At 44.1% G+C, this 22,134-nt stretch overlaps 1 protein-coding gene across 3 annotated transcripts in view; it reads right to left on the reverse strand.

The window, feature by feature from the left end:
- Positions 1-3,115: 3,115 nt before the first annotated feature.
- CLIC5 (chloride intracellular channel 5) overlaps positions 3,116-22,134 on the reverse strand; it is a 73,501-nt gene continuing 54,482 nt past the window's right edge. For all 3 annotated transcript variants that reach the window (XM_079970022.1, XM_079970020.1, XM_079970021.1), the window contains exons 5-6: positions 7,330-7,511; positions 3,116-4,534 (exon numbers count right to left, since the gene is read on the reverse strand). In XM_079970022.1, coding sequence (XP_079826148.1) covers positions 4,367-4,534; positions 7,330-7,511 — 350 coding nt within the window. In that variant the 3' untranslated portion in view covers positions 3,116-4,366. The remainder of the gene's footprint in view (positions 4,535-7,329; positions 7,512-22,134) is intronic.

Raw genomic sequence — 22,134 nt, forward strand, 5'->3', positions numbered from 1 at the left:
TGGCACAAGCCCTCGGTGAAGTCGGCTCTTCCTGATGCTTTCTCCAATCAGCGTACTGGTTCGCTTCAGCTCGAAAATATAATTGGAAATATATAATTGGAAAGAAGCTGAAGCACATACATCAAGCGAAGTTCGGGAGTTAAGACTGCTGATTAATGGATCTCTGGGACCGGAGCGACGGGCGGGACAAATAAATCAAGTGATGAACCACCATTAAGAGACTGGTATGTTTGGAGTGAAACGGAAGGGGGGTGGAGGAAAAAACTTTTATTTTCTTTGCCTTATGTGAGTATTAATAACCCTTCACCCCAGAAAGAAGAATCGTTGCATTTTATTAATCACAAGCAGGATTTTAAGAACTGTGTGGAGAGAATTATGGATCAAAGAGATGATTGGTAAACACCGGAGAACGGAGGAAAATTTTATGACGCAGTTTTAAATGGCGTCTTGCTGAGACAGGCTTGTCTAAGAAAGACGGGGGGAGGAGGACCAGGATTATCGGAATGTGAATGATGATTGGAATGTGATCTAAACCTGGCAGAGCCCTCGGATATACTTGGAAAGCCAGGGAAAATTAATGGACAGACCGAGGATGAATTCTTTACGGAGGTGTGGAATGGTGGCTGTCCCTATGTGATATGATTTTTGGAGAGTGTAAAACCCACACAGAAGATGTTTGCTTTCAACCCGCTTGTGAAGTTTATCAGAGATTGCAAAGAAAGGAATATACGATAACAAGAAGATGAAGAAAGTAATAAAGAGACTATCCGAATAGAACTGGATAGAACTGTCTAATTAAAGCAGCAATAAAAGTGATGCTTGGACCCCCGTTCGGAGCTTGAAGTCTGGGTACCACCAACAAAATTTAAAAATTTGGCTGTATAATTTGGAACTAATGTGATTTGGAAATAATGTGATTTGATTGGCCTGTTAATAAAAAATATATTAAAAAAGAGAAAGATCAGTCTATTTCTGGACTGCTCAGTCCATTTCCACATTAATGCATGGATTTTATTCTTTCCAATTTGCATTTAAGATGTTTAAATGCATATTTATATAACTTTCTCAAAATATGCATTCTAAAACTTTGATACTTTATTTCTAATCTGAAACGTGCACTTCAAAATTTGGAGAAGTGCAAAATCTGAAGGATAACAAATGTTTTGATCTCTATCAGGCCTAGTCATGTTGGAATTTGCAAAAACTGAATGCCTGAATCATTTTTACTTCTTCAATGCAAGCTGAATTAGTGGGATTGCATCACACAATTGTTACCATTCTCTCAACAAATTTGATGCAGTGTTGGAAAGGGTGCAGGCATTGTGCCGAGACAAGGAAGTAAAGTGGTCAGAAGCTTCAGCTAGTGGGCAAAGTTGGGAAAGTGTCCAAGGAAATGAAAGTGCAAGAACATTGGCCTCAGTATTTCTCAGGAAAGAAAGCTCTGAAAGTGAGGAAGACATAGGCTAGAAAGGAGGGGAATGAGAGGTTTTGGTCCAAAACTGTAAAGGTAAAGGTAAAGGTACCCCTGCCCGTACGGGCCAGTCTTGACAGACTCTGGGGTTGTGCGCCCATCTCACTTAAGAGGCCAGGGGCCAGCGCTGTCCGGAGACACTTCCGGGTCACGTGGCCAGCGTGACATCGCTGCTCTGGCGAGCCAGAGCTGCACACAGAAACGCCGTTTACCTTCCCGCTGGTAAGCGGTCCCTATTTATCTACTTGCACCCGGAGGTGCTTTCGAACTGCTAGGTTGGCAGGCGCTGGGACCGAGCAGCGGGAGCGCACCCCGCCGCAGGGATTCGAACCGCCGACCTTTCGATCGGCAAGCCCTAGGTGCTGAGGCTTTAACCCACAGCGCCACCTGTAGTGCCACTTAAATGCTATAGTTGGATTTGCAAAAAATAACAAGAAGTGGAGTTTGAACAGTATAAGATCACAGGGAAATAGGCAGACTATATATATATTCTTGCGTGAATAGCAGCAGCTAGCTTCATGGGGGAAATCAAGGCATGGCTATCAACAAAGCCATTTCCTGTGCCCGGGGAGATGTCGTTGCAGGTTGGTCACAAGCCCGGTCCATGCGCTCAAGGCAGGATAGCCTCTGCACCATTGGGGTCCTTGGCCACATCATCCCTTGGACCGACCAATGCGGTTGGTCTGGGGGCATGGCTTGGGCTATTTAAATCGCCTGCGGTCAAGCACTCGCCCCCTTTTGCTTCCTGCTTGCGCAGTTCTCCCACCCTCCCTCCCTAAGGTCAGGTTCCTTATCCCTTGACCTTACTATGGATCTCGGTTGGTCGCCTGTTGAAGGGGCCTGGTAGGAATTTTTTCCACTTGGCAAATTGGCACCAGCCATTTGGTTTTTCACCTACCTCGTAGCAAATCGTCACAACTTTGTAAGGTTTGGCGGTTAGGCATTGGAGTATTTGGTTGGAAGTGATGGGAGGTAGTGGCCATCACCTACCCCTCGTAATTCAAGGGTATTCCATTAAAGGAATCTGAGGGGTGTGGTCTCTGTCCGAACCCCAGATTGGAGGCTTGGGCCATGGCAGACCCCTAGAAGTGACCCTGGCGGAGTTCCTAGTTGATGTGCATCAGCAGGGCTCCCCTCTTGGAGGTTAACCCTTCAGAGACTCCCTGCAGATGGGCAGGAGTCAGATATAGTCGGTTCGCTTCCACTGCCTAAGCCAATACCACTCATTCTGTAACCAATAAAGTTGTGGCCTTTTTTAGCCCATTAACCTAAAATACTGGTTTCATTCTTACATCTCGGGATGGTTTGGGACCTCGCCATGCAAACCCAGTTTCTGCAAAATAGATCCAGGGAACGCTAAAGAACCCCGATCGCAAAATGTGGTATTTGCCTTCTCTTTGCAAGCACCGGGTGTCCCTCTTTTCTTTCTTTTTAAAAAGGTGTAGCTTAAGGAACTGCAGTGGAGAAAAAAGCAGAACAGCAACACATTGTTGAACCTACTTGCAGACTTGTTCTATATGATTCAGAGCCAAACCTTTTGCCTTCCAAAATGTTAGGAAATATGAGCTAAAACACCTAATTTTATAAATGAATGAATGAATGAATGAATGAATGAATGAATGAATGAATAAATAAATAAATAAATGCTTTAAAGTAATTTATGGAACAAAATATCCATTGGCTTCAAGCAGAACTCTTAATACAAAGGCTAGATCGAGCACAAAATAATCCATTTCATAAAATCAGTTTAGGTGAAGTCCAACTTCATGCCAACAGACACAGCAGAATTTCCCTTCCTCTGAACCCTGCTTCTCACCCCCTCACCCCCGTCCCCCCCCCATCTGCTCTGGAGGGTCCTTCAACCCCCACAATAGTTTTTAAGAGCACACAAGGAGCTGTAGGAGAGAATGTAGGGGAATCTGCTGCCCAGGGGAAGTTACAATTGGATGTTACCCTCTGTCAGCACAAAGAAACCCACCAACTCTCGGAAGCAGTTATATACCTGCCAAACTTCAACCAAGTGTTGGCAGTGGGGAATAACTTTTTAAAAAAACAAACTGCTATTTTCAGGATTTCTAGACCAAATGACGACTTAGGAATAGACAATGAACTCCATTTCTTATCCATTCATATGAGGAATCAGATTTCTGTTGCATGCTTCTTCTTTTTTTCCTAACATGCTGAGATGTTCGAAAGGATACTATAGATTGTGAGTTAGCTGTGAAGAGCCGTTCAATATATATATATCTCTAAATTCCATCACAGTATTATCAAGTTTCTTTTCAATATTACCTACGCTGTTTTTGTATTACCATTGCTCCTCCAAATATCCTTGAATCATATATGTAGACAAAGTTATTGCATTCACTATTTCCCCACTGCTGGGGCCTCTGCTGAGCAAGTCTGCGTCCTGCGCCAGCATTCACTCAGGCTTCCCCACCAGCAAGAGACTTCTCTCAGAACTGCCTCCTTGCTCTAGGAGGGCAGGACCTGCTTCGAAAGATGCTTCCAATTCCCTAAAGTTATGCTCCCCGCACGACAATGCCCCCTTTCTTACTCTCAGTCCTGTTTTCCCTCCAATGCTATTGACGGTGTATTTTTAAATAGAACACATCAAGGGTCCATGAAAAAAGGTAGAAATACCCCAAACCCAAATATTTCTTTACATTCATGTTCTACTTAACTTTGAAATTTCTAGCTATAGAATGTACTGTTAGCAGGAGGCTATTTAATCAAACATGGTGATTTCAAAACACTGGTCATAAATGATAAAATTTGTTCCAGCAAATTAGTACACATTTCAGAAGTAATGTTTCCTCTTCTGCATTGCCACCTTGCATTTTCTCGAGGGAACAGGTAAGTTTATTTCCAGCCATCCAGTGAAATAGATGTTGATTAGAATTTGCTGAGCCGTTTGGCTACATCAGCATAAGCTATTTCAATTTCTTTGTCTGCAGCACAAGTGTTGATGAATTCATCCCGAGCATAAGCATTTTTCAGGTATCGCCAAAGTCCCGTCATTTCTGCTGGAAACTCATAGTTTCGATATTTCTTCGTTACAATCTAGAATGAAGACCCCCCCCCAAAAAAACTGTTTTTAATACTTGAATATTATTAATAAGTTTTGTAACATATGGACAAAACTGCCCCCCCCCCCCCCGCTGTCCAAGATCTTGTGAGATCGGGAGATCTTGGATGGCCCTACAAGATAAAATAGTCATGGGAGAATTTAACTAATATCTGTTGGAACGCAAACTCTGCCAAGAATGAAAGGTCCAACGAATTCCTCCATTGTCTTGCTGACAATTTCATTTCCCAGAAGGTGGAAGAAGCATCAAGGGGATCATTTAGTTTGGACCTGGTCCTCACAAACAGAAGAACTAATTGGAGAAGTCCGTTCCCCTTCCCCGGGGGGCGGTGTTGCAGGAGGGCACCCGGGACCTCCCAGTGACCCGCCAGGAGGGTGGAGGGATGCTGCCCGCATCACTGTGACTCCCAGTCGTGCCACGCCCCCCAGCTGACCAATTGGCACAGCTGGGGGGTGACCACTTGCCGTTTAAACTGCGGCGTGGCCGGGGTGTGTGTCCTTTCACCTCCTTGCCGGATTTCCCAGGCCACCCACCTTCTTTTTATGCGTTGCTATGACATCGACTTTGCTATGGACTAAGGTTGGCTGCCATGTTGTTGGGGCCAGGTAGGAATTTTTCCACTTGGCAAATCGGCACCAGCCATTTGGGTTTCATCTACCTCGTAGCAATTGTCACAACTTCGTGAGGTAAGCCTTTGTGATGGGAGGGGAGGTTGTAACCTCTGCCTGCCCCTCCTCAATAAGGGCATCCTGTTAAAAGGATCCATGGGCTAGAGCCATGCCACGACCCATTGGGGACGCCCCAATTTGACGTATGTCTACCCTTAGTGTGACTCCTTGCAGATGGACAGGAGTCAGGATATAGCCTGGTCTTACCCAACGCCTAAGTCAAATTGCTCACATCTGTAACCAATAACGTTGTGCCCTATTTTAGCCCATTAACCTAAATTATCCATGTCCATGTGTGTTTATTATATAAGGGAACTGTGGGACCCAGGGCCTTGCCATGCAAGTGGAAGTACTGGGAAACTTGGGAGGAAGTGATCATGTCCTCCTGGGTTTCATGATACAGAGGCAGGAGAAAAGAATTTAAGAAGGCCAATTTCAAAAAGCTGAAGGAGCTACTGGGTGAGATCCCATGGTCAGAAATACTCAAAGAGAAGGGAGCCCAAGATGGATGGGAGTTTCTTAAAGGAGAAATATTGAAGGCCCAAATGCAGACAATTCCAACAAGAAAGAAAAGTGGGAGGCATCTAAAGATACCAGTGTGGATGCATAAGGAGCTTATAGATGAGCTTAGATTTAAGAAGGGTGTATATATGAAATGGAAGAAAGGGGAAATCACAAAGGAGGAGTATACACAAGAAGCCAACAGTTGCGGTGGGGAGCTCAGGTGGGCCAAAGCTCAAAACAAGGTCCCACTTGCAAGAGAGATTTTTTTTAAAAGCTTTCTTTGGCTATGTTCAAAGCAAGAGGAAGAACAAGCAAGTTCCATCATACGAGGAAGCTGGCAAAATGTTGGTTGAATGAGGAAACTGTTAGGTGGATTTGGAATTAAGGGGATGCTCATCAAATTTGCAGACAACACAAACCTAGGAGAAGCAACTAATGCCGCAGAAGACAGAATCAGGATTCAAAATGACCTTAATAGGTTGCAGAACCAGGCCCAAACTAAAAAACAGAATTTCAGTGGGGACAAATGTCAGGTTATGCACTTAGGTATGAAGAACTAGATGCACAAATATAAGGCTTAATGTGGCTTACAGCTGGCTTACTAGCAGTACATGTGAAAAGGATCTAGGGGTCTTGGTGGACCACAAGCTTAACATGAGTCATCAGTGTGATGCAGCAAAAGAAAAAAAAAAAGGGGGGGAGCTAATGCTATTCTAGGCTGCATCTACAGAAGTCTAGTGTCCAGATCAAGGGAAGTCATAGTGCCACTTTATTCTGCTGCGGCCAGACCACACCACACCACACCACACCTGGAATGCTATGTCCAGTTCTCGGCACCACAATTTAAGAAGGATACTGACAAGCTGAAACAAGGACGATCAAGATGGTCAAGGGTCTGGAAACCAAGACTTCTGAGGGAGCTGGGTATGTTTACACCACGTGCCATGTTGATTCAGTTAGAAGTGCCCTTTTGGTTTTTATGTTGCTGGCATCAAAATTTTGACCTGACCCCGAGTACCAGAAGTGTATTGGATTTCTACTGATCCTGCTGATTGAAAAGATACTGCAGAGTAGTAAGACACTGAAAGATAAGTGCGGTCAGAGCACCAAGGAACTGCTGACCATCCTTTGCAAAGCTGATTGCTTGTTAATTATCAAGAGCGATCAGCTGATATTCCTTAATGGGCTCAATGGTGAAGATATTTTCTCAAGGGGAAATCTTCCTACAGGATGCAGTCTGCCTGTGTAGGCAGAAGTCATGGAGGCTGCTTACTGAATTTGAGCAGCATCAGCTGTGAACTTAGCATGTCTGGAGGTGGCTTGGAGGTCCCCACCTGTGAATCTTGGGCAGGGAACCTGGGGATCTCATGCAGGTTTAGCAGTTATGCTGCCAGCTTGAGCAATCTGCCGTGTTTGCAGTGTGCTCTGCTGGTACTTTTGTAAACAAGACAAGTCACCAAAGGCTGCAGTGATCTCCCTCTCATCCAAAGGGCTCCTTCTCCTAGGCTTCTCACTGCTCAGGGAAATGCAAAGCATGTAAAACCATGAGAGGAATGGTGGCAAAGAGGTGCCTGTTCTGAAGACAAATTCTTTTCACCTTGACAACATGAAGTTTGGGCAGAAGGTTGCAGTCGGCAAGAGTCAGCTCATCTCCATCCAAGAACTTGCGTTTCGACACTTTCTCCACCTCTGTGCTACTTGCGTCTATCTCTTCAGGTAAAGGATTTCTCAGATAGTCATCCAGTTTCTTCAAAGCCTTTGTTAAACCTCTCTCCAGGCCTGTGTCAAGAAACAAATAAAGAGAAGAGTAAATAAAACAGAATTTCCAATAAGGTTCACGGCCATATACAGAAAACTTTGGACCTTGTCTGCTGGCAAAGCTTGTGATAGTTGTGTGTCTGGCCTATGTACTGTTGGGGTGATGAATCCTAGTCTTCACTAATAAAGACTGACTGTGGGACAGACAAAAGAAAAGGAAAGTCCAAAATCCTATCTTCTACACATCACCCTGGAAACCTTAGAGCATTTTTGGGATACTTGGGACTATTACATTGAGTTTCTGGTCTCATACAGAGCAATCACAAGCCTGCTGTTGGCTTGGCGCTTCATCATGGCACTGTTATTTTTGGACATTCCCCAAAATGCAGAATGAATCTCATCTCTCTGCTCCAGCCATTCTCTCTCCTTCTAAAACTTTGCAATTACAGTATAAAAATCTCTGTGCCACTTTTAAAAAGTATTGAAAACTTAGTTCAGTATCTTTGCCTTGACAACATTCAGACGATTTGAAGAGGGGTCTGTGATGCCAAGCGGCCCAGCCTTGCAGGACCAGGAACTTAAATTATATCAGACGGGTAATCTGACAACAAAATCAAATGCTATGAAAGAGTCATGGGGAGTCAACAACACACAAACGGGGGCTAAGGTTCAATACTATGCACATTTACCTAGGAATAAATCCCATTACCCCTTCATGGATCACTGCCTTGCCGTGGCGAAGGGGCTTGAAGAACTCAGAGAAGCTATGAACTATGCCGAGCAGGGCACCCAAGATGAACAGGTCATAGTGGAGAGTTTTGACCAAACGTGATCCACCTGGAGGAGGAACCGGCAAGCCACTCCAGTATCCCTGCCAAGAAAACTCCATGGACAAAGACAACAGGCATATAAAAGTTATGACGCTGGAAGATGAGCCCCTCAGGTTGGAAGGCGTCCAACATGCTACTGGGAAAGAGCGGAGGGCAAGTACAAGTAGATCCAGAGCTGATGAAGCGGCTGGGCCAAAGCCGAAAGGACGCTCAGTTGCGGATATGCCTGGAAGCGAAAGGAAAGTCCAATGCTGTAAAGAAAAATATTGCATAGGAACCTGGAATGTAAGAACCATGAACATGGCTAAGTTGGAGGTGGTCAAAAATGAGATGGCAAGAATAAATATTGACATCCTGGGCATCAGTGAACTAAAATGGACGGGAATGGGTGAATTCAGTTCGGATGACCATCATATCTACTACTGTGGGCAAGAAACCCGTAAAAGAAATGGAGTGGCCCTCATAGTCAACAAAAGAGCGGCAAAAGCTGTACTGGGATGCAATCTCAAAAATGATAGAATGATCTCGATACGAATCCAAGGCAGACCTTTTAACATCACAGTAATCCAAGTTTATGCACCAACTACTGGTGCTGAAGAAACTGAAATTGACCAATTCTATGAAGACTTACAACACCTTATAGAAGTGACACCAAAGAAGGATGTTCTTCTCATTATAGGGGATTGGAATGCTAAAGTAGGGAGTCAAGAGATAAAAGGAACAACTGGCAAGTTTGGCCTTGGAGATCAAAACGAAGCAGGGCAAAGGCTAATAGAGTTCTGTCAAGAGAACAAGCTGGTCATCACAAACACGCTTTTCCAACAGCACAAGAGACGACTCTACACATGGACATCACCAGATGGGCAGCATCGAAATCAGATTGATTATATTCTCTGCAGCCAAAGATGGAGAAGCTCTATACAGTCAGCAAAAACAAGACCTGGAGCTGACTGTGGCTCAGATCATCAGCTTCTTATAGCAAAATTCCAGCTTAAACTGAAGAAAGTAGGAAAAACCACTGGGCCGGTAAGATACAATCTAAGTCAAATCCCTTATGAATACACAGTGGAAGTGAGGAACAGGTTTAAGGATTTAGATTTGGTGGACAGAGTGCCTGAAGAACTATGGATGGAGGCTCGCAACATTATACAGGAGGCAGCAACGAAAACCATCCCAATGAAAAGGAAATGCAAGAAAGCAAAGTGGCTGTCCAATGAGGCCTTACAAATAGCGGGGGAGAGAAGGCAAGCAAAATGCAAGGGAGATCGTGAAACATACAGGAAATTGAATGCAGATTTCCAAAGAATAGCAAGGAGAGACAAGAAGACCTTCTTAAACAAGCAATGCAAAGAAATAGAGGAAAGCAATAGAATGGGAAGAACCAGAGATCTGTTCAAGAAAATTGGAGATATGAAAGGAACATTTCGTACAAAGATTTCCATAATAAAGGACAAAAGTGGAAAGGACCTAACAGAAGCAGAAGACATCAAGAAGAGGTGGCAAGAATACACAGAGGAATTATACCAGAAAGAAACGGATGTCTCATATACCCCAGGTAGTGTGGTTGCTGACCTTGAGCCAGACATCCTGGAGAGTGAAGTCAAATGGGCCTTAGAAAGCACTGCAAATAACAAGGCCAGTGGAAGTGATGGTATTCCAGCTGAACTATTTAAAATTTTAAAAGATGATGCTGTTAAGGTGCTACACTCAATATGCCAGCAAGTTTGGAAAACTCAGCAGTGGCCAGAAGATTGGAGAAGATCAGTCTACATCCCAATCCCAAAGAAGGGCAGTGCCAAAGAATGCTCCAACTATCGCACAATTGCACTAATTTCTCACGCTAGCAAGGTTATGCTTAAAATTCTACAAGGAAGGCTCAAGCAGTATGTGGACCGAGAACTCCCAGAAGTGCAAGCTGGATTTAGAAGAGGCAGAGGAACCAGAGACCAAATTGCAAACATGCGCTGGATAATGGAGAAAGCTAGAGAGTTCCAGAAAGACATTTACTTCTGCTTCATTGACTATGCAAAAGCCTTTGACTGTGTCGACCATGGCAAACTATGGCAAGTTCTTAAAGAAATGGGAGTGCCTGATCACCTCATCTGTCTCCTGAGAAATCTCTATGTGGGACAAGAAGCTACAGTTAGAACTGGATATGGAACAACTGACTGGTTCAAAATTGGGAAAGGAGTACGACAAGGCTGCATTTTGTCTCCCTGCTTATTTAACTTATATGCAGAATTCATCATGCGAAAGGCTGGGCTGGATGAATCCCTAGCCGGAATTAAGATTGCCGGAAGAAATATCAACAACCTCAGATATGCAGATGATACAACCTTGATGGCAGAAAGTGAGGAGGAATTAAAGAACCTTTTATTGAGGGTGAAAGAGGAGAGTGCAAAATATGGTCTGAAGCTCAACATCAAAAAAACGAAGATCATGGCTACTGGTCCCATCACCTCCTGGCAAATAGAAGGGGAAGAAATGGAGGCAGTGAGAGATTTTACTTTCTTGGGCTCCATGATCACTGCAGATGGTGACAGCAGCCACGAAATTAAAAGACGCCTGCTTCTTGGGAGAAGGGCAATGACAGGCCTAGACAGCATCTTGAGAAGTAGAGACATCACCTTGCCAACAAAGGTCCGTATAGTTAAAGCTATGGTTTTCCCAGTAGTGATGTATGGAAGTGAGAGCTGGACCATAAAGAAGGCTGATCGCCGAAGAATTGATGCTTTTGAATTATGGTGCTGGAGGAGACTCTTGAGAGTCCCATGGACTGCAAGAAGATCAAACCTCTCCATTCTGAAGGAAATCAGCCCTGAGTGCTCACTGGAAGGACAGATTGTGAAGCTGAGGCTCCAGTACTTTGGCCACCTCATGAGAAGAGAAGACTCCCTGGAGGAGACCCTGATGTTGGGCACAAGGAGATGGAGGGCACAAGGAGAAGGGGGCGACAGAGGACGAGATGGTTGGATAGTGTTTTCGAGGTTACCAGCATGAGTCTGACCAAGCTGCGGGGGGCAGTGGAGGACATGAGTGCCTGGCGTTCTCTGGTCCATGGGGTCACGAAGAGTCGGACACGACTAAACGACTAAACAACAACAACAAATCCCATTAAACTCAATAGGACTTACTTCTGGTAAAGGTAAAGGTACCCCTGCCCGTACGGGCCAGTCTTGACAGACTCTGGGGTTGTGCGCCCATCTCACTTAAGAGGCCAGGGGCCAGCGCTGTCCGGAGACACTTCCGGGTCACGTGGCCAGCGTGACATCGCTGCTCTGGCGAGCCAGAGCCGCACACGGAAATGCCGTTTACCTTCCCGCTGGTAAGCGGTCCCTATTTATCTACTTGCACCCGAAGGTGCTTTCGAACTGCTAGGTTGGCGGCGCTGGGACCGAGCAGCGGGAGCGCACCCCGCCGCAGGGATTCGAACCGCCGACCTTTCGATTGGCAAGTCCTAGGCGCTGAGGCTTTAACCCACAGCGCCACCTGCAGGTAGAGCTTTTGCTAAATTGTCCGGGGGGAGAGGGCTGAGCCCCCCTCAAATGATCAGGCAAACCCCACAAAGTCCTGCTGTTGTAAGTCAAAGCTAAAAATGGGAAGTTCATCTTTTAAAAAATTGTTTATAAAATGCCACATAATTCTCTATTTCCTGCTCTCATCAAAGCAAGCACACATTGAGCAAGATTCCAGGAGCATTCGAGAAATGATGATGCTGTGAACTATATTATTCTCAAAATGATATATTTGTAAAACCCGTTTTCATAATAATAAAAGTGGTTGGCACCACTTTCCACAGGTAATCTCCTTTCCACATAAACATAGATCATAATAAAATTAAGCAAAATTACACAAACAGAAATATGTTATCTGTTATATGGCTGGAATTAATGTGATGAAACACACATTGAAGTTTTCAAAAACAATTATGGAATCTTATGAAAGAACATCAAAATTTCAAAAGTGAACAAGCTGCAAAGTGAGATGGGCTGAATAATTCACAGAAAATGAACAAAGTGAGACAGCATCACAGATTACATCACTAGCCAAGGCTGATTGATAAATGAGAGGGAGGGAGGGATGGGGCTGACTGCAACCTTAGCTGTATGGCAAGAGAAGGGGAGAGAAAGTGGAGACTGAGAATGAAGATATCAATGAACAGTGCCGTTCCCATACAGTGCAAATCCCTTTTGATTTAAACTTATGACTTCCCCCTCTTAAATACACTTACGGAGTCTTTTGTATATTGAAGAACTGACAGTAATACTTAAGGTTAAAGCACCAGGATATGTTAATAAGATTATTTATACCAATAAATGTTTTATTGTCTCGCACAGGTAGATCTTATAGGCATATTACCTGCCTTAAATTAGCTGTCATTAGATCCTTATTCCCAAGCTGCCTATCATCACAACTCTCTTCTCTTTTCCATTTCTAAAATTTGAGAATATGTTGTTTCTGCTCAATGGCTCTACTTTTCCTACTTCCAAAGTTGCCCCTTTGCTGAAATCACTTTAATGAAAATGCCCAGCAACCCGTTTCCTGCTACAACACATGATCTCTTACCATGTTCTTCTTTTAGATTTAAATTGTAAATATTTATCCTTCAGGGCTGAGAGAGATGACAGGGAAGACCAGGGGTGGGCAAGGGGCAGCATTTTGGGAAAATTGTGAATGAAACTCTGTATCCCAATGACTGGAAATGAATCATATATTGGTGGAATCAGGTTGAGGAATCAATCCATGTCACAACTGAATTCCATGGGATTCAATGACATCTCCTGGCCTTAACCTGTCAGGGAAGGTGCACAAGTACAAAGGGGGGGGGGTGACAAAAACTTATTTCTTCATGTCTTCAAAGGCATTAGGGTGAACCGGCTGGTCCAGTGCCCTATGAAAGTTCTTCCCCCAGGAGGTGCCATTGGGCTGTCAGCTTTGTCTTCCTGGAGGTGGTGGTGGGAAAGGGTTTTTTCCACGTCCTCCTCCCCTCCTGGAACATCTCCCTCTCTGACTTGGGCAACTCTGCAAGGCTTGTGTTCAAGGCTGGCAAGGAGCCATGCACAAAAGCAGGCCTTTTAAGGAACTATAACACACACCAGAACAAGGGCCCATTTATCATTTTTTAAAGCAGTGATATAAAGTGATTGAAGTATTGCCATTTCTCAGACAAAAGTGTTACTATCTCTAATTTAATAAACCCTAAATTTAATTTTTGCACTTGATATTCTACTGCCCGATTAATCTCCTTCGGCTGCATTTTTCTATGCAAGCCACACTGAAATGACAATATTGGCAGGGTGCATAGAACACTATTATTAGGGCAGCCCTGGAAATATGGAGAATTCCCTTTTCTTTTTTGAACCTATTAACACCGATTGAATAAAAGGTTTTCCTTGCACGGTAAGCAAAGAATAATATTGTTTTACTGTCCTATTCAAAATCAAGTTATTTACTTAATTTAACTCAATTGGATTTTTGAAATCCTGGCTCAACCATCTATTTTTCAGTGGTGGCCGTCTTCAGATAGGCTTGCCTGCACTTGCCCATCTGCTTCCTATTTCCCGTTTGAGGAGGTGGTGGAGAGGAAATGGAGAGCATGGCTTATATTCTGTCTCTTAGAAGAAGCCTGGCCAGCACCTGCCTTCTTGGGAGCCTCTCTGATCTCCTGACGGTGCAAATTTCTCCACGCAAGTCTGACTCCTTCGCCCTCACCTGTTCTCTGGCTCCACAATAGAGATGAAACCACCCAGTGTTCAAGGTTTCCAAAGCTATGGGGCACACCTGCTCAGGCATTGCATATAAAATACAGAAGAAAAATACTGCCGGTGAGTAACTTTTTTCAAAATGTAAAGATTTCATAATTTTCACAATTTGGTGTGCGACTGAAGAGGCAGATAAAATTTGCTTTTGGAGATGAGTCTGGCCCCATGTCGCCAACTGGCCATTCCCATTTTAGAGAAACAGCAATGTTTTTATGACGGCAACACTATTCCGGGAACTAGACACCAAGCCTCCAATTATATTAACTGTATCTTTCACAGCTATTCAGACATTTGCATAAGACAGACCCATATCCCCCCCCCCCAAATCATGCAGGATAGAGCAGTGCATCCCTGCCACTGAACCTTGGGCCACTTTAGGGGGGCAGCAGCACCCAGGGCCCTACAGTCTGCCCAGGGACTCTCTTCCTTGCTTGCCTGCCCCCCTAGTTTTGCCATAGCCTTTTTTGGGGGGGAGAGGGAAGGCTGGAGGACTTGTTAAAGGAAATTGGACATAAAAGGGGAACATTTATTAGAGAGAGAGAGAATATAAAAAGGAATGGAATAAGAAAGGGACGCTGTTATGGGAGGAAGAAAGGCATGTAAAAGGACCAGGGAGGAGGAATGAAACAAACTGGCAGTGTGGGAGCAGTGGTGTAGAGATGTCCGATCTGGCAATGGTGAGGCAATACAACTTAATTGCATCTTATTTGGACTGTAACACACTCTGTGTGAATGTCTGAAAAATGTCCAGAAATTTTAGAACGCTGCAACCATTCAACTGCCTGGGACGGTCTTAGCCTGACTCCAGCACGGCAGGCTTCCTACCCATCTGTTTCTAGGTACAATCCAAATAACTAGGTATAACCTACAAAGCCCCAAATGGCTTGAGAGCAGGTTCCCTGAAAGACCACATTCCGTCCTATGAGCCCATTTTGAGGATCTTCAGGGCTCCTTGGTGGCAAGAGCTCCTTGCCAGGGAGGCCTCTCTTTTCAGCCTGAAGACCTTCCGGAAGCAGCCAAAGGTGTTTTTGTTCCGACTGGCCTTGAGCCTGATCCATTCTTTTATTTTCTATCCCACCCTTTCCTCAGGGCAGCGTGCAAAACATAGGCCCACCCGTACAATTCATTTTATCTTCACAATAACCTTGTGAGGTAGGAGAGGGTGAGAGAGAATAACTGGCCCAAAGCTACTCATTGCCTTGAGGGTCTGGACCTCCGTGTTAACCATTTGATGGACAGGGCTGGATGGAAACATCATGGACCAACAAGAATACCTTTCCAGACAATGACCCAACAATTCTTGAGAACAGAAGCCACTTTTCAAACAAATGAGGGCGAGTTCTTCTGCCTCCGTTATGTAACTCCTTACTAGTTATGAGGGAAAGTAGTTCATGCAGCCACATATGGGAATGGCTGAAGCCTTCCTGACAATGCTTCAGACCTCTCTTTTTTCCTAAGGCAAGCAGACTTCCTTTAAGGCTGCAATATGAAGCCACCCCAAAATGACCTCTGTAAACCTGCAAGCTGCTTAATTGTCACGCGGAGGCATGTTTAACAAACTATGACCTGTGTACAAAATGAATCGTGACTGCTGCCACCTTTGGCCACTGATTGATGCCTTTTCTTTTTACTGCTCTTTTCCACCCACACAAGATTTATCCCATAACACACACAAATGAATTGGATGAAATATGCAATGAGTGAAAAGGGGAAACTGTACATAAATATTCAGTCTCACACAAACAATCTGAGATTTATTTTTCCTTAAAACACACACACACCACCTTTCTTGATCACTTCCAGATTCATAGCATATTGCATGAGGTCTATTGCATTTTTCTGGTTTGTTCCCACTACTTTGGAACAGAAAATTAAGGTAAAATACAACAAAATCAAACCATTCCGCTTCATTAGGCAGTCTGATTTAAAGACCACATCTTAGTTAAACTTCACATAATCTGGACAAGTAATACTCTAATGCAAATTTCAACCCCCTTAATTTTCTATATAAATTCATCTTCAGCAAGTAAACTGATCATCTAGATATTGTTTTTGCCATGGGGCAGGCTTTGTACCCTTGGCTAATCTTGCTTTGGATGGCAGCTTCAGGAGTCTCTGTGCTGAAGCCATGCAGATCTCGAGTGGAGACCATGAGAAGTCAGCTTGAGAACTAAGTTGGCACCGAAAAATGAAGAAATAAAAAGGGGGTCTGTAGGAAAAAATGAATATAAAGTCAAAGCGTTTGCGGACGATCTGGTAATAACGGTAGAAGAACCAGCGGGAAGTGTTAAAAGAATTTTAGAAGGAATAGATCAATTTGGTCAAGTTGCAGGATTTTACTTAAATAAAAGAAAGACCAAAATTATTGCTAAAAATATGAATCAAGAACTAATAGAGGTAATGCAACAACAGACAGGTATTGAAGTGGTGAATAAAGTGAAGTATTTAGGAATATGGCTAACTCCCAAGAATATTGATTTGTTTCAAAACAATTACCGTAAATTTCGCTCCATAACACGCAGATTTTTCCTCCTAGAAAGTAAGGGGAAATGTCTGTGCGTGTTATGGAGCGAATGCCTACAGATGGCGGGGGAATCTGCTGCAGTTGTGAGCAGTCCGTGGCTCGCTTTGAAACAGCAAAGCGGGTGTAAGCGGCTCCTGTCAGCGAGCCAAGCTGGGGAGGAGGGAGAGAAGCAGAGCGGGCTTGGCTGCTTTAAAACAACCCCGTCCTCTATGTTCCTCTCTCCTCCCCACTGAGCTGCTAAGTAGCAGCAAAGCTTTTCAGCCAACCTAGCCGGGAGGAGGGAGAGAAGCAGAGCTTTTAAAACAACCCCGTGCTCTCTGTCCCTGCCTGCAGTTTTTTGCTGTCCGATTTTGGATTAGCCACTGTGTGTGTGTGTGCTTGAGCTATCGTTCTCCTCCTCCTGCTTCCCGTTCACTCTCCCTGCGCCCCTGCGCTCTCCCTCCGACTTTAGAATTGACACTCTGTGTGTCTGTGTGTGTGAGAGAGAGGGCTCCTTCTCCTCCTCCTGCTTCCCGTTCACTCTCCCTGCCCTCTCCCTCCCTGCCCTCTGCCTCCGACTTTAGGATTGACACTCTGTGTGTCTGTGTGTGTGAGAGAGAGGGCTCCTTCTCCTCCTGCTGCTTCCCGTTCACTCTCCCTGCCCTCTCCCTCCCTGCCCTCTGCCTCGGACTTTAGAATTGACACTCTGTGTGTCTGTGTGTGTGAGAGAGAGGGCTCCTTCTCCTCCTCCTGCTTCCCGTTCACTCTCCCTGCCCTCTGCCTCCGACTTTAGAATTGACACTCTGTGTGTCTGTGTGTGTGAGAGAGAGGGCTCCTTCTTCTCCTCCTCCTGCTTCCCGTTCACTCTCCCTGCCCTCTCCCTCCCTGCCCTCTGCCTCCGACTTTAGAATTGACACTCTGTGTGTCTGTGTGTGTGTGAGAGAGAGGGCTCCTTCTCCTCCTCCTGCTTCCCCTTCACTCTCCCTGCCCTCTGCCTCCGACTTTAGAATTGACACTCTGTGTGTCTGTGTGTGTGTGTGAGAGAGGGCTCCTTCTCCTCCTCCTGCTTCCCGTTCACTCTCCCTGCCCTCTGCCTCCGACTTTAGAATTGACACACTGTGTGTCTGTGTGTGTGAGAGAGAGGGCTCCTTCTCCTCCTCCTGCTTCCCGTTCACTCTCCCTGCCCTCTGCCTCCCTGCCCTCTGCCTCCGACTTTAGAATTGACACTCTGTGTGTCTGTGTGTGTGTGAGAGGGCTCCTTCTCCTCCTCCTGCTTCCCGTTCACTCTCCCTGCCCTCTGCCTCCGACTTTAGAATTGACACTCTGTGTGTCTGTGTGTGTGAGAGAGAGGGCTCCTTCTCCTCCTGCTGCTTCCCGTTCACTCCCCCAGCGCCCCTGCGACTTCCAGCGCCCTGCGACTTTAGGGCCAGTTCTCTCTCTGCGTGTGTGTGTGTTTTGACCTCACTGCGCTTGTTGGGGGAGACTGTTGGTCGCAATTTTTCTTGATTTGTCTCAGAGTGGTTACTATCATGGTTTCCTTGCCAGGGAGGAGGGAGAGACGCAGAGCCTGCTTGTTCTAAAGGAGCAAAGCAGGAGAGGAGCCTCTCCTGCATTATTAGCAGCATCCTTTTCCACCCACCCCACACGTGCTCCTTGTCCCTTGAGTTCTTTTCCTTCCCTCCCCACTTAAAACGTGGTTACAAAGCACGGATCCACACGGATCCTCAGGATTTTTGCACTAGGTCACCCCAAATTCACCATCAGATCACATAGCATATCCATGGCTACAGCCTGCACCAAAAAGCACACGCACCCACTGTTTCATGGGGCCGCAATGGCGCAAAAACGTGGTTACAAAGCATGGATCCACATGGATCCTCAGGATTTTTGCATTGGGCTACCCCAAACTCACCGTCAGATCACATGTCTGTGGCCACAGCATGAACCACAAAAATCATACATCCACTGTTTCGTTTAGAATATTTTTTTCTTGTTTTCCTCCTCTAAAAACTATGTGCGTGTTATGGTCAGGTGCGTGTTATAGAGCGAAAAATACGGTACTTACCTGTTTGGAATGGAATAAAATGGGATCTGGAGGTGTACTTACCTGTTTGGAATGGAATAAAATGGGATCTGGAGGTTTTGGGGGAGAATATCTACGATTAAGAGGAGTGTGCTGCCAAAGATGTTATTTTTATTTCAATCACTACCAATAATCAAGGGGGCATTAGTATTTAAAGAATGGCAAAAAAACAATTTCAAGATATATCTGGCAGGGCAAGAAGCCAAGGATTCAGTTTAAGTTACTAACTGATGCGAAAGAAAGAGGCGGCTTCGCTCTGCCAGACTTGAAATTATATTATGAAGCATCATGCCTCTGTTGGTTAAAGGAATGGATTAAATTAGAGAATGGAGAGTTGTTGGACTTAGAAGGATTTGATAATAGATTTGGTTGGCATGCATATTTATGGTATGAAAAGAAGAAAATTCATAAAGGGTTTGAAAACCACATCTCCCGAAGATCGCTGATAGAGGTATGGCAGAGGTATAAAAATTTGCTTGAACCAAGACTCCCCCACTGGATTTCACCACTAGAAGTGATGAGTGTGAAAAAGATTAATATGAGGGGGGGATGGATAACATATGGAGAATTGATAGTAAGAGAGGGGGGGAAATGGAAAATGAAATCTTATGAAGATGTGAAAGAATTTGTTTATGATTGGTTGCATTATTATCAGGTCAATGAAATGTTCAAAAAAGATTGTAAAGAGCGTGGATATGAAGAAAAAGAATCAAAATATCAAACAGAGGTATTGAATAATGAGTATAAAAATTTGTCAAAAATGTATAAAATGTTGCTGGAATGGCATACAAAAGATGAAGAGGTCAAATCGGTAATGATACATTGGGCCAGAGATTTTGGGTATAATATACAATATGATGATTGGATGAAATTATGGAATGAGAGGTTAAAATTTACAGCCTGTACTGCGTTGAAGGAAAATATAATGAAAATGGTATATAGATGGTATATAACGCCAGTAAAACTGGCTAAAATGTATAAAACATGCAATAAGTGTTGGAAATGTAAAGAAAAAGAAGGAACTTTCTATCATATGTGGTGGGAGTGTAAAAGGGTGAAAGGCTTCTGGGAAATGATATACAATGAATTGAAAAAGATGTTGAAATATACGTTTGTTAAGAAACCGGAGGCCTTCTTACTAGGATTGGTAGGTAATGAAATTAATAAGAAAGATTGTAAACTTTTCCAATACGGAGTAACAGCAGCAAGAATACTTCTGGCGCAAAGATGGAAGCAGAAAGAAATTCCAACAGTGGAAGAATGGAGAACGAAATTGACTGAATACGCAGAATTGGACAAACTAACAGGGAAGATTTGATACCAGAGAGACCAAAAGTTCATCGAGGACTGGGGGAGATTTACAGAATATCTGAAAAGCATATGTGATGTACAGATAACGCTTGTTGGTTTTCAAGAGACTCTGTGAAAAATTAAGAAATATTGTAAAAAAGAGAGTAAGAAGGGAGAGGTGATTTTTAAAGGCAATAATAAGTTTAGAAATGCGTTAACAATATAAATTTAAATGGAAGATTGGCAGAGAAACTGAGGGAAGTCAAAAATTGATGAATGTGTGATAAAATGTGAATTGATTGTATAAAAATGTTTTGAAAATGAATAAAAATATTTTTATTTTTTTTAAAAAAGAGAGAACTAAGTTGGCACCAGCACCCAGCAGAAAGCGCTTCCGTTACGGAGCACATGTGCACAGACACACCTTGGATTACTTGGGGGTTCCTTCCCCTCTTTCCACTCCTCAACGGAATAATCCGTACATATAAATATAACTGAGATCTAAGACCCACCTAGTCCAGCACTCACCTCAGAATGGCAACCAGGAAAAGTATACCTGGAGAGAGGCTCCTTGTGATCACTTGCAATGGTTATTTTAATTGTTATTGCTGTTGTAAGTTTTTTTACTTTGTAAGTCACACTGAGCCTTTTGAGTATAAGGCAACATATAAATAAAGTTGTAATAATAAAATATAACAATTGCTCCTTACAAACTGCTCTGAAATTTATTTTCCTCTTTGCATGCAGGTAGAATTGAATCAAATAATTATAATTTTTAAACATTAAATCATCTGATATTTTTCTAGAAAAAGAGGTGCCAAAACTCACCATGTACCCTTGTTCTCTTATAATGACAATGGCACCCAACTGAGAGAGGCCAGAACTGAGTTCCAGCTGGGGGAAAAAAGCCCTTATTAAATCAGACATGAAAAGATACTTCCATTAAAGGTATTTATCAAATTCTTAAAAGTTTCCATGTAGGCAATATAATTGTGGGTGAAATTACTGAGATCCTAAAATGTGCAGGGTGAAGCAATATCTGGGATACAATTTATAGACTTTTAGGACCAAATGGATGTAGCCTACCTTGATTTCAGCAAGGCATTTGACAAGGTGCCCCATGATATTCTTGTAAAGAAGCTGGTAAAATGTGGTCTTGACTATGCTACCACTCAGTGGATTTGTAACTGGCTGACTGACCGAACCCAAAGGGTGCTCATCAATGGTTCCTCTTCATCCTGGAGAAGAGTGACTAGTGGGGTGCCACAGGGTTCTGTCTTGGGCCCGGTCTTATTCAACATCTTTATCAACGACTTGGATGATGGACTCAAGGGCATCCTGATCAAATTTGCAGATGACACCAAACTGGGAGGGGTGGCTAACACCCCACAGGACAGGATCACACTTCAAAATGACCTCGACAGATTAGAGAACTGGGCCAAAACAAACAAGATAAATTTTAACAGGGAGAAATGTAAAGTATCGCACTTGGGCAAAAAAAAATGAGAGGCACAAATACAAGTTGGGTGACACCTGGCTTGAGAGCAGTACATGAGCAAAGGATCTAGGAGTCTTGGTTGACCACAAACTTGACATGAGCCAACAGTGTGACGCGGCAGCTAAAAAAGCCAATGCAATTCTGGGCTGCATCAATAGGAGTATAGCATCTAGATCAAGGGAAGTAATAGTGCCACTGTATTCTGCTCTGGTCAGACCTCACCTGGAGTACTGTGTCCAGTTCTGGGCACCACAGTTCAAGAAGGACACTGACAAACTGGAACGTGTCCAGAGGAGGGCAACCAAAATGGTCAAAGGCCTGGAAACGATGCCTTATGAGGAACGGCTAAGGGAGCTGGGCATGTTTAGCCTGGAGAAGAGGAGGTTAAGGGGTGATATGATAGCCATGTTCAAATATATAAAAGGATGTCACATAGAGGAGGGAGAAAGGTTGTTTTCTGCTGCTCCAGAGAAGCGGACATGGAGCAATGGATCCAAACTACAAGAAAGAAGATTCCACCTAAACATTAGGAAGAACTTCCTGACAGTAAGAGCTGTTCGACAGTGGAATTTGCTGCCAAGGAGTGTGGTGGAGTCTCCTTCTTTGGAGGTCTTTAAGCAGAGGCTTGACAACCATATGTCAGGAGTGCTCTGATGGTGTTTCCTGCTTGGCAGTGGG

This window comes from Podarcis cretensis (genome assembly GCF_951804945.1).
Source record: "Podarcis cretensis genome assembly, chromosome: 3".
NCBI classification, from domain to species: domain Eukaryota; kingdom Metazoa; phylum Chordata; class Lepidosauria; order Squamata; family Lacertidae; genus Podarcis; species Podarcis cretensis.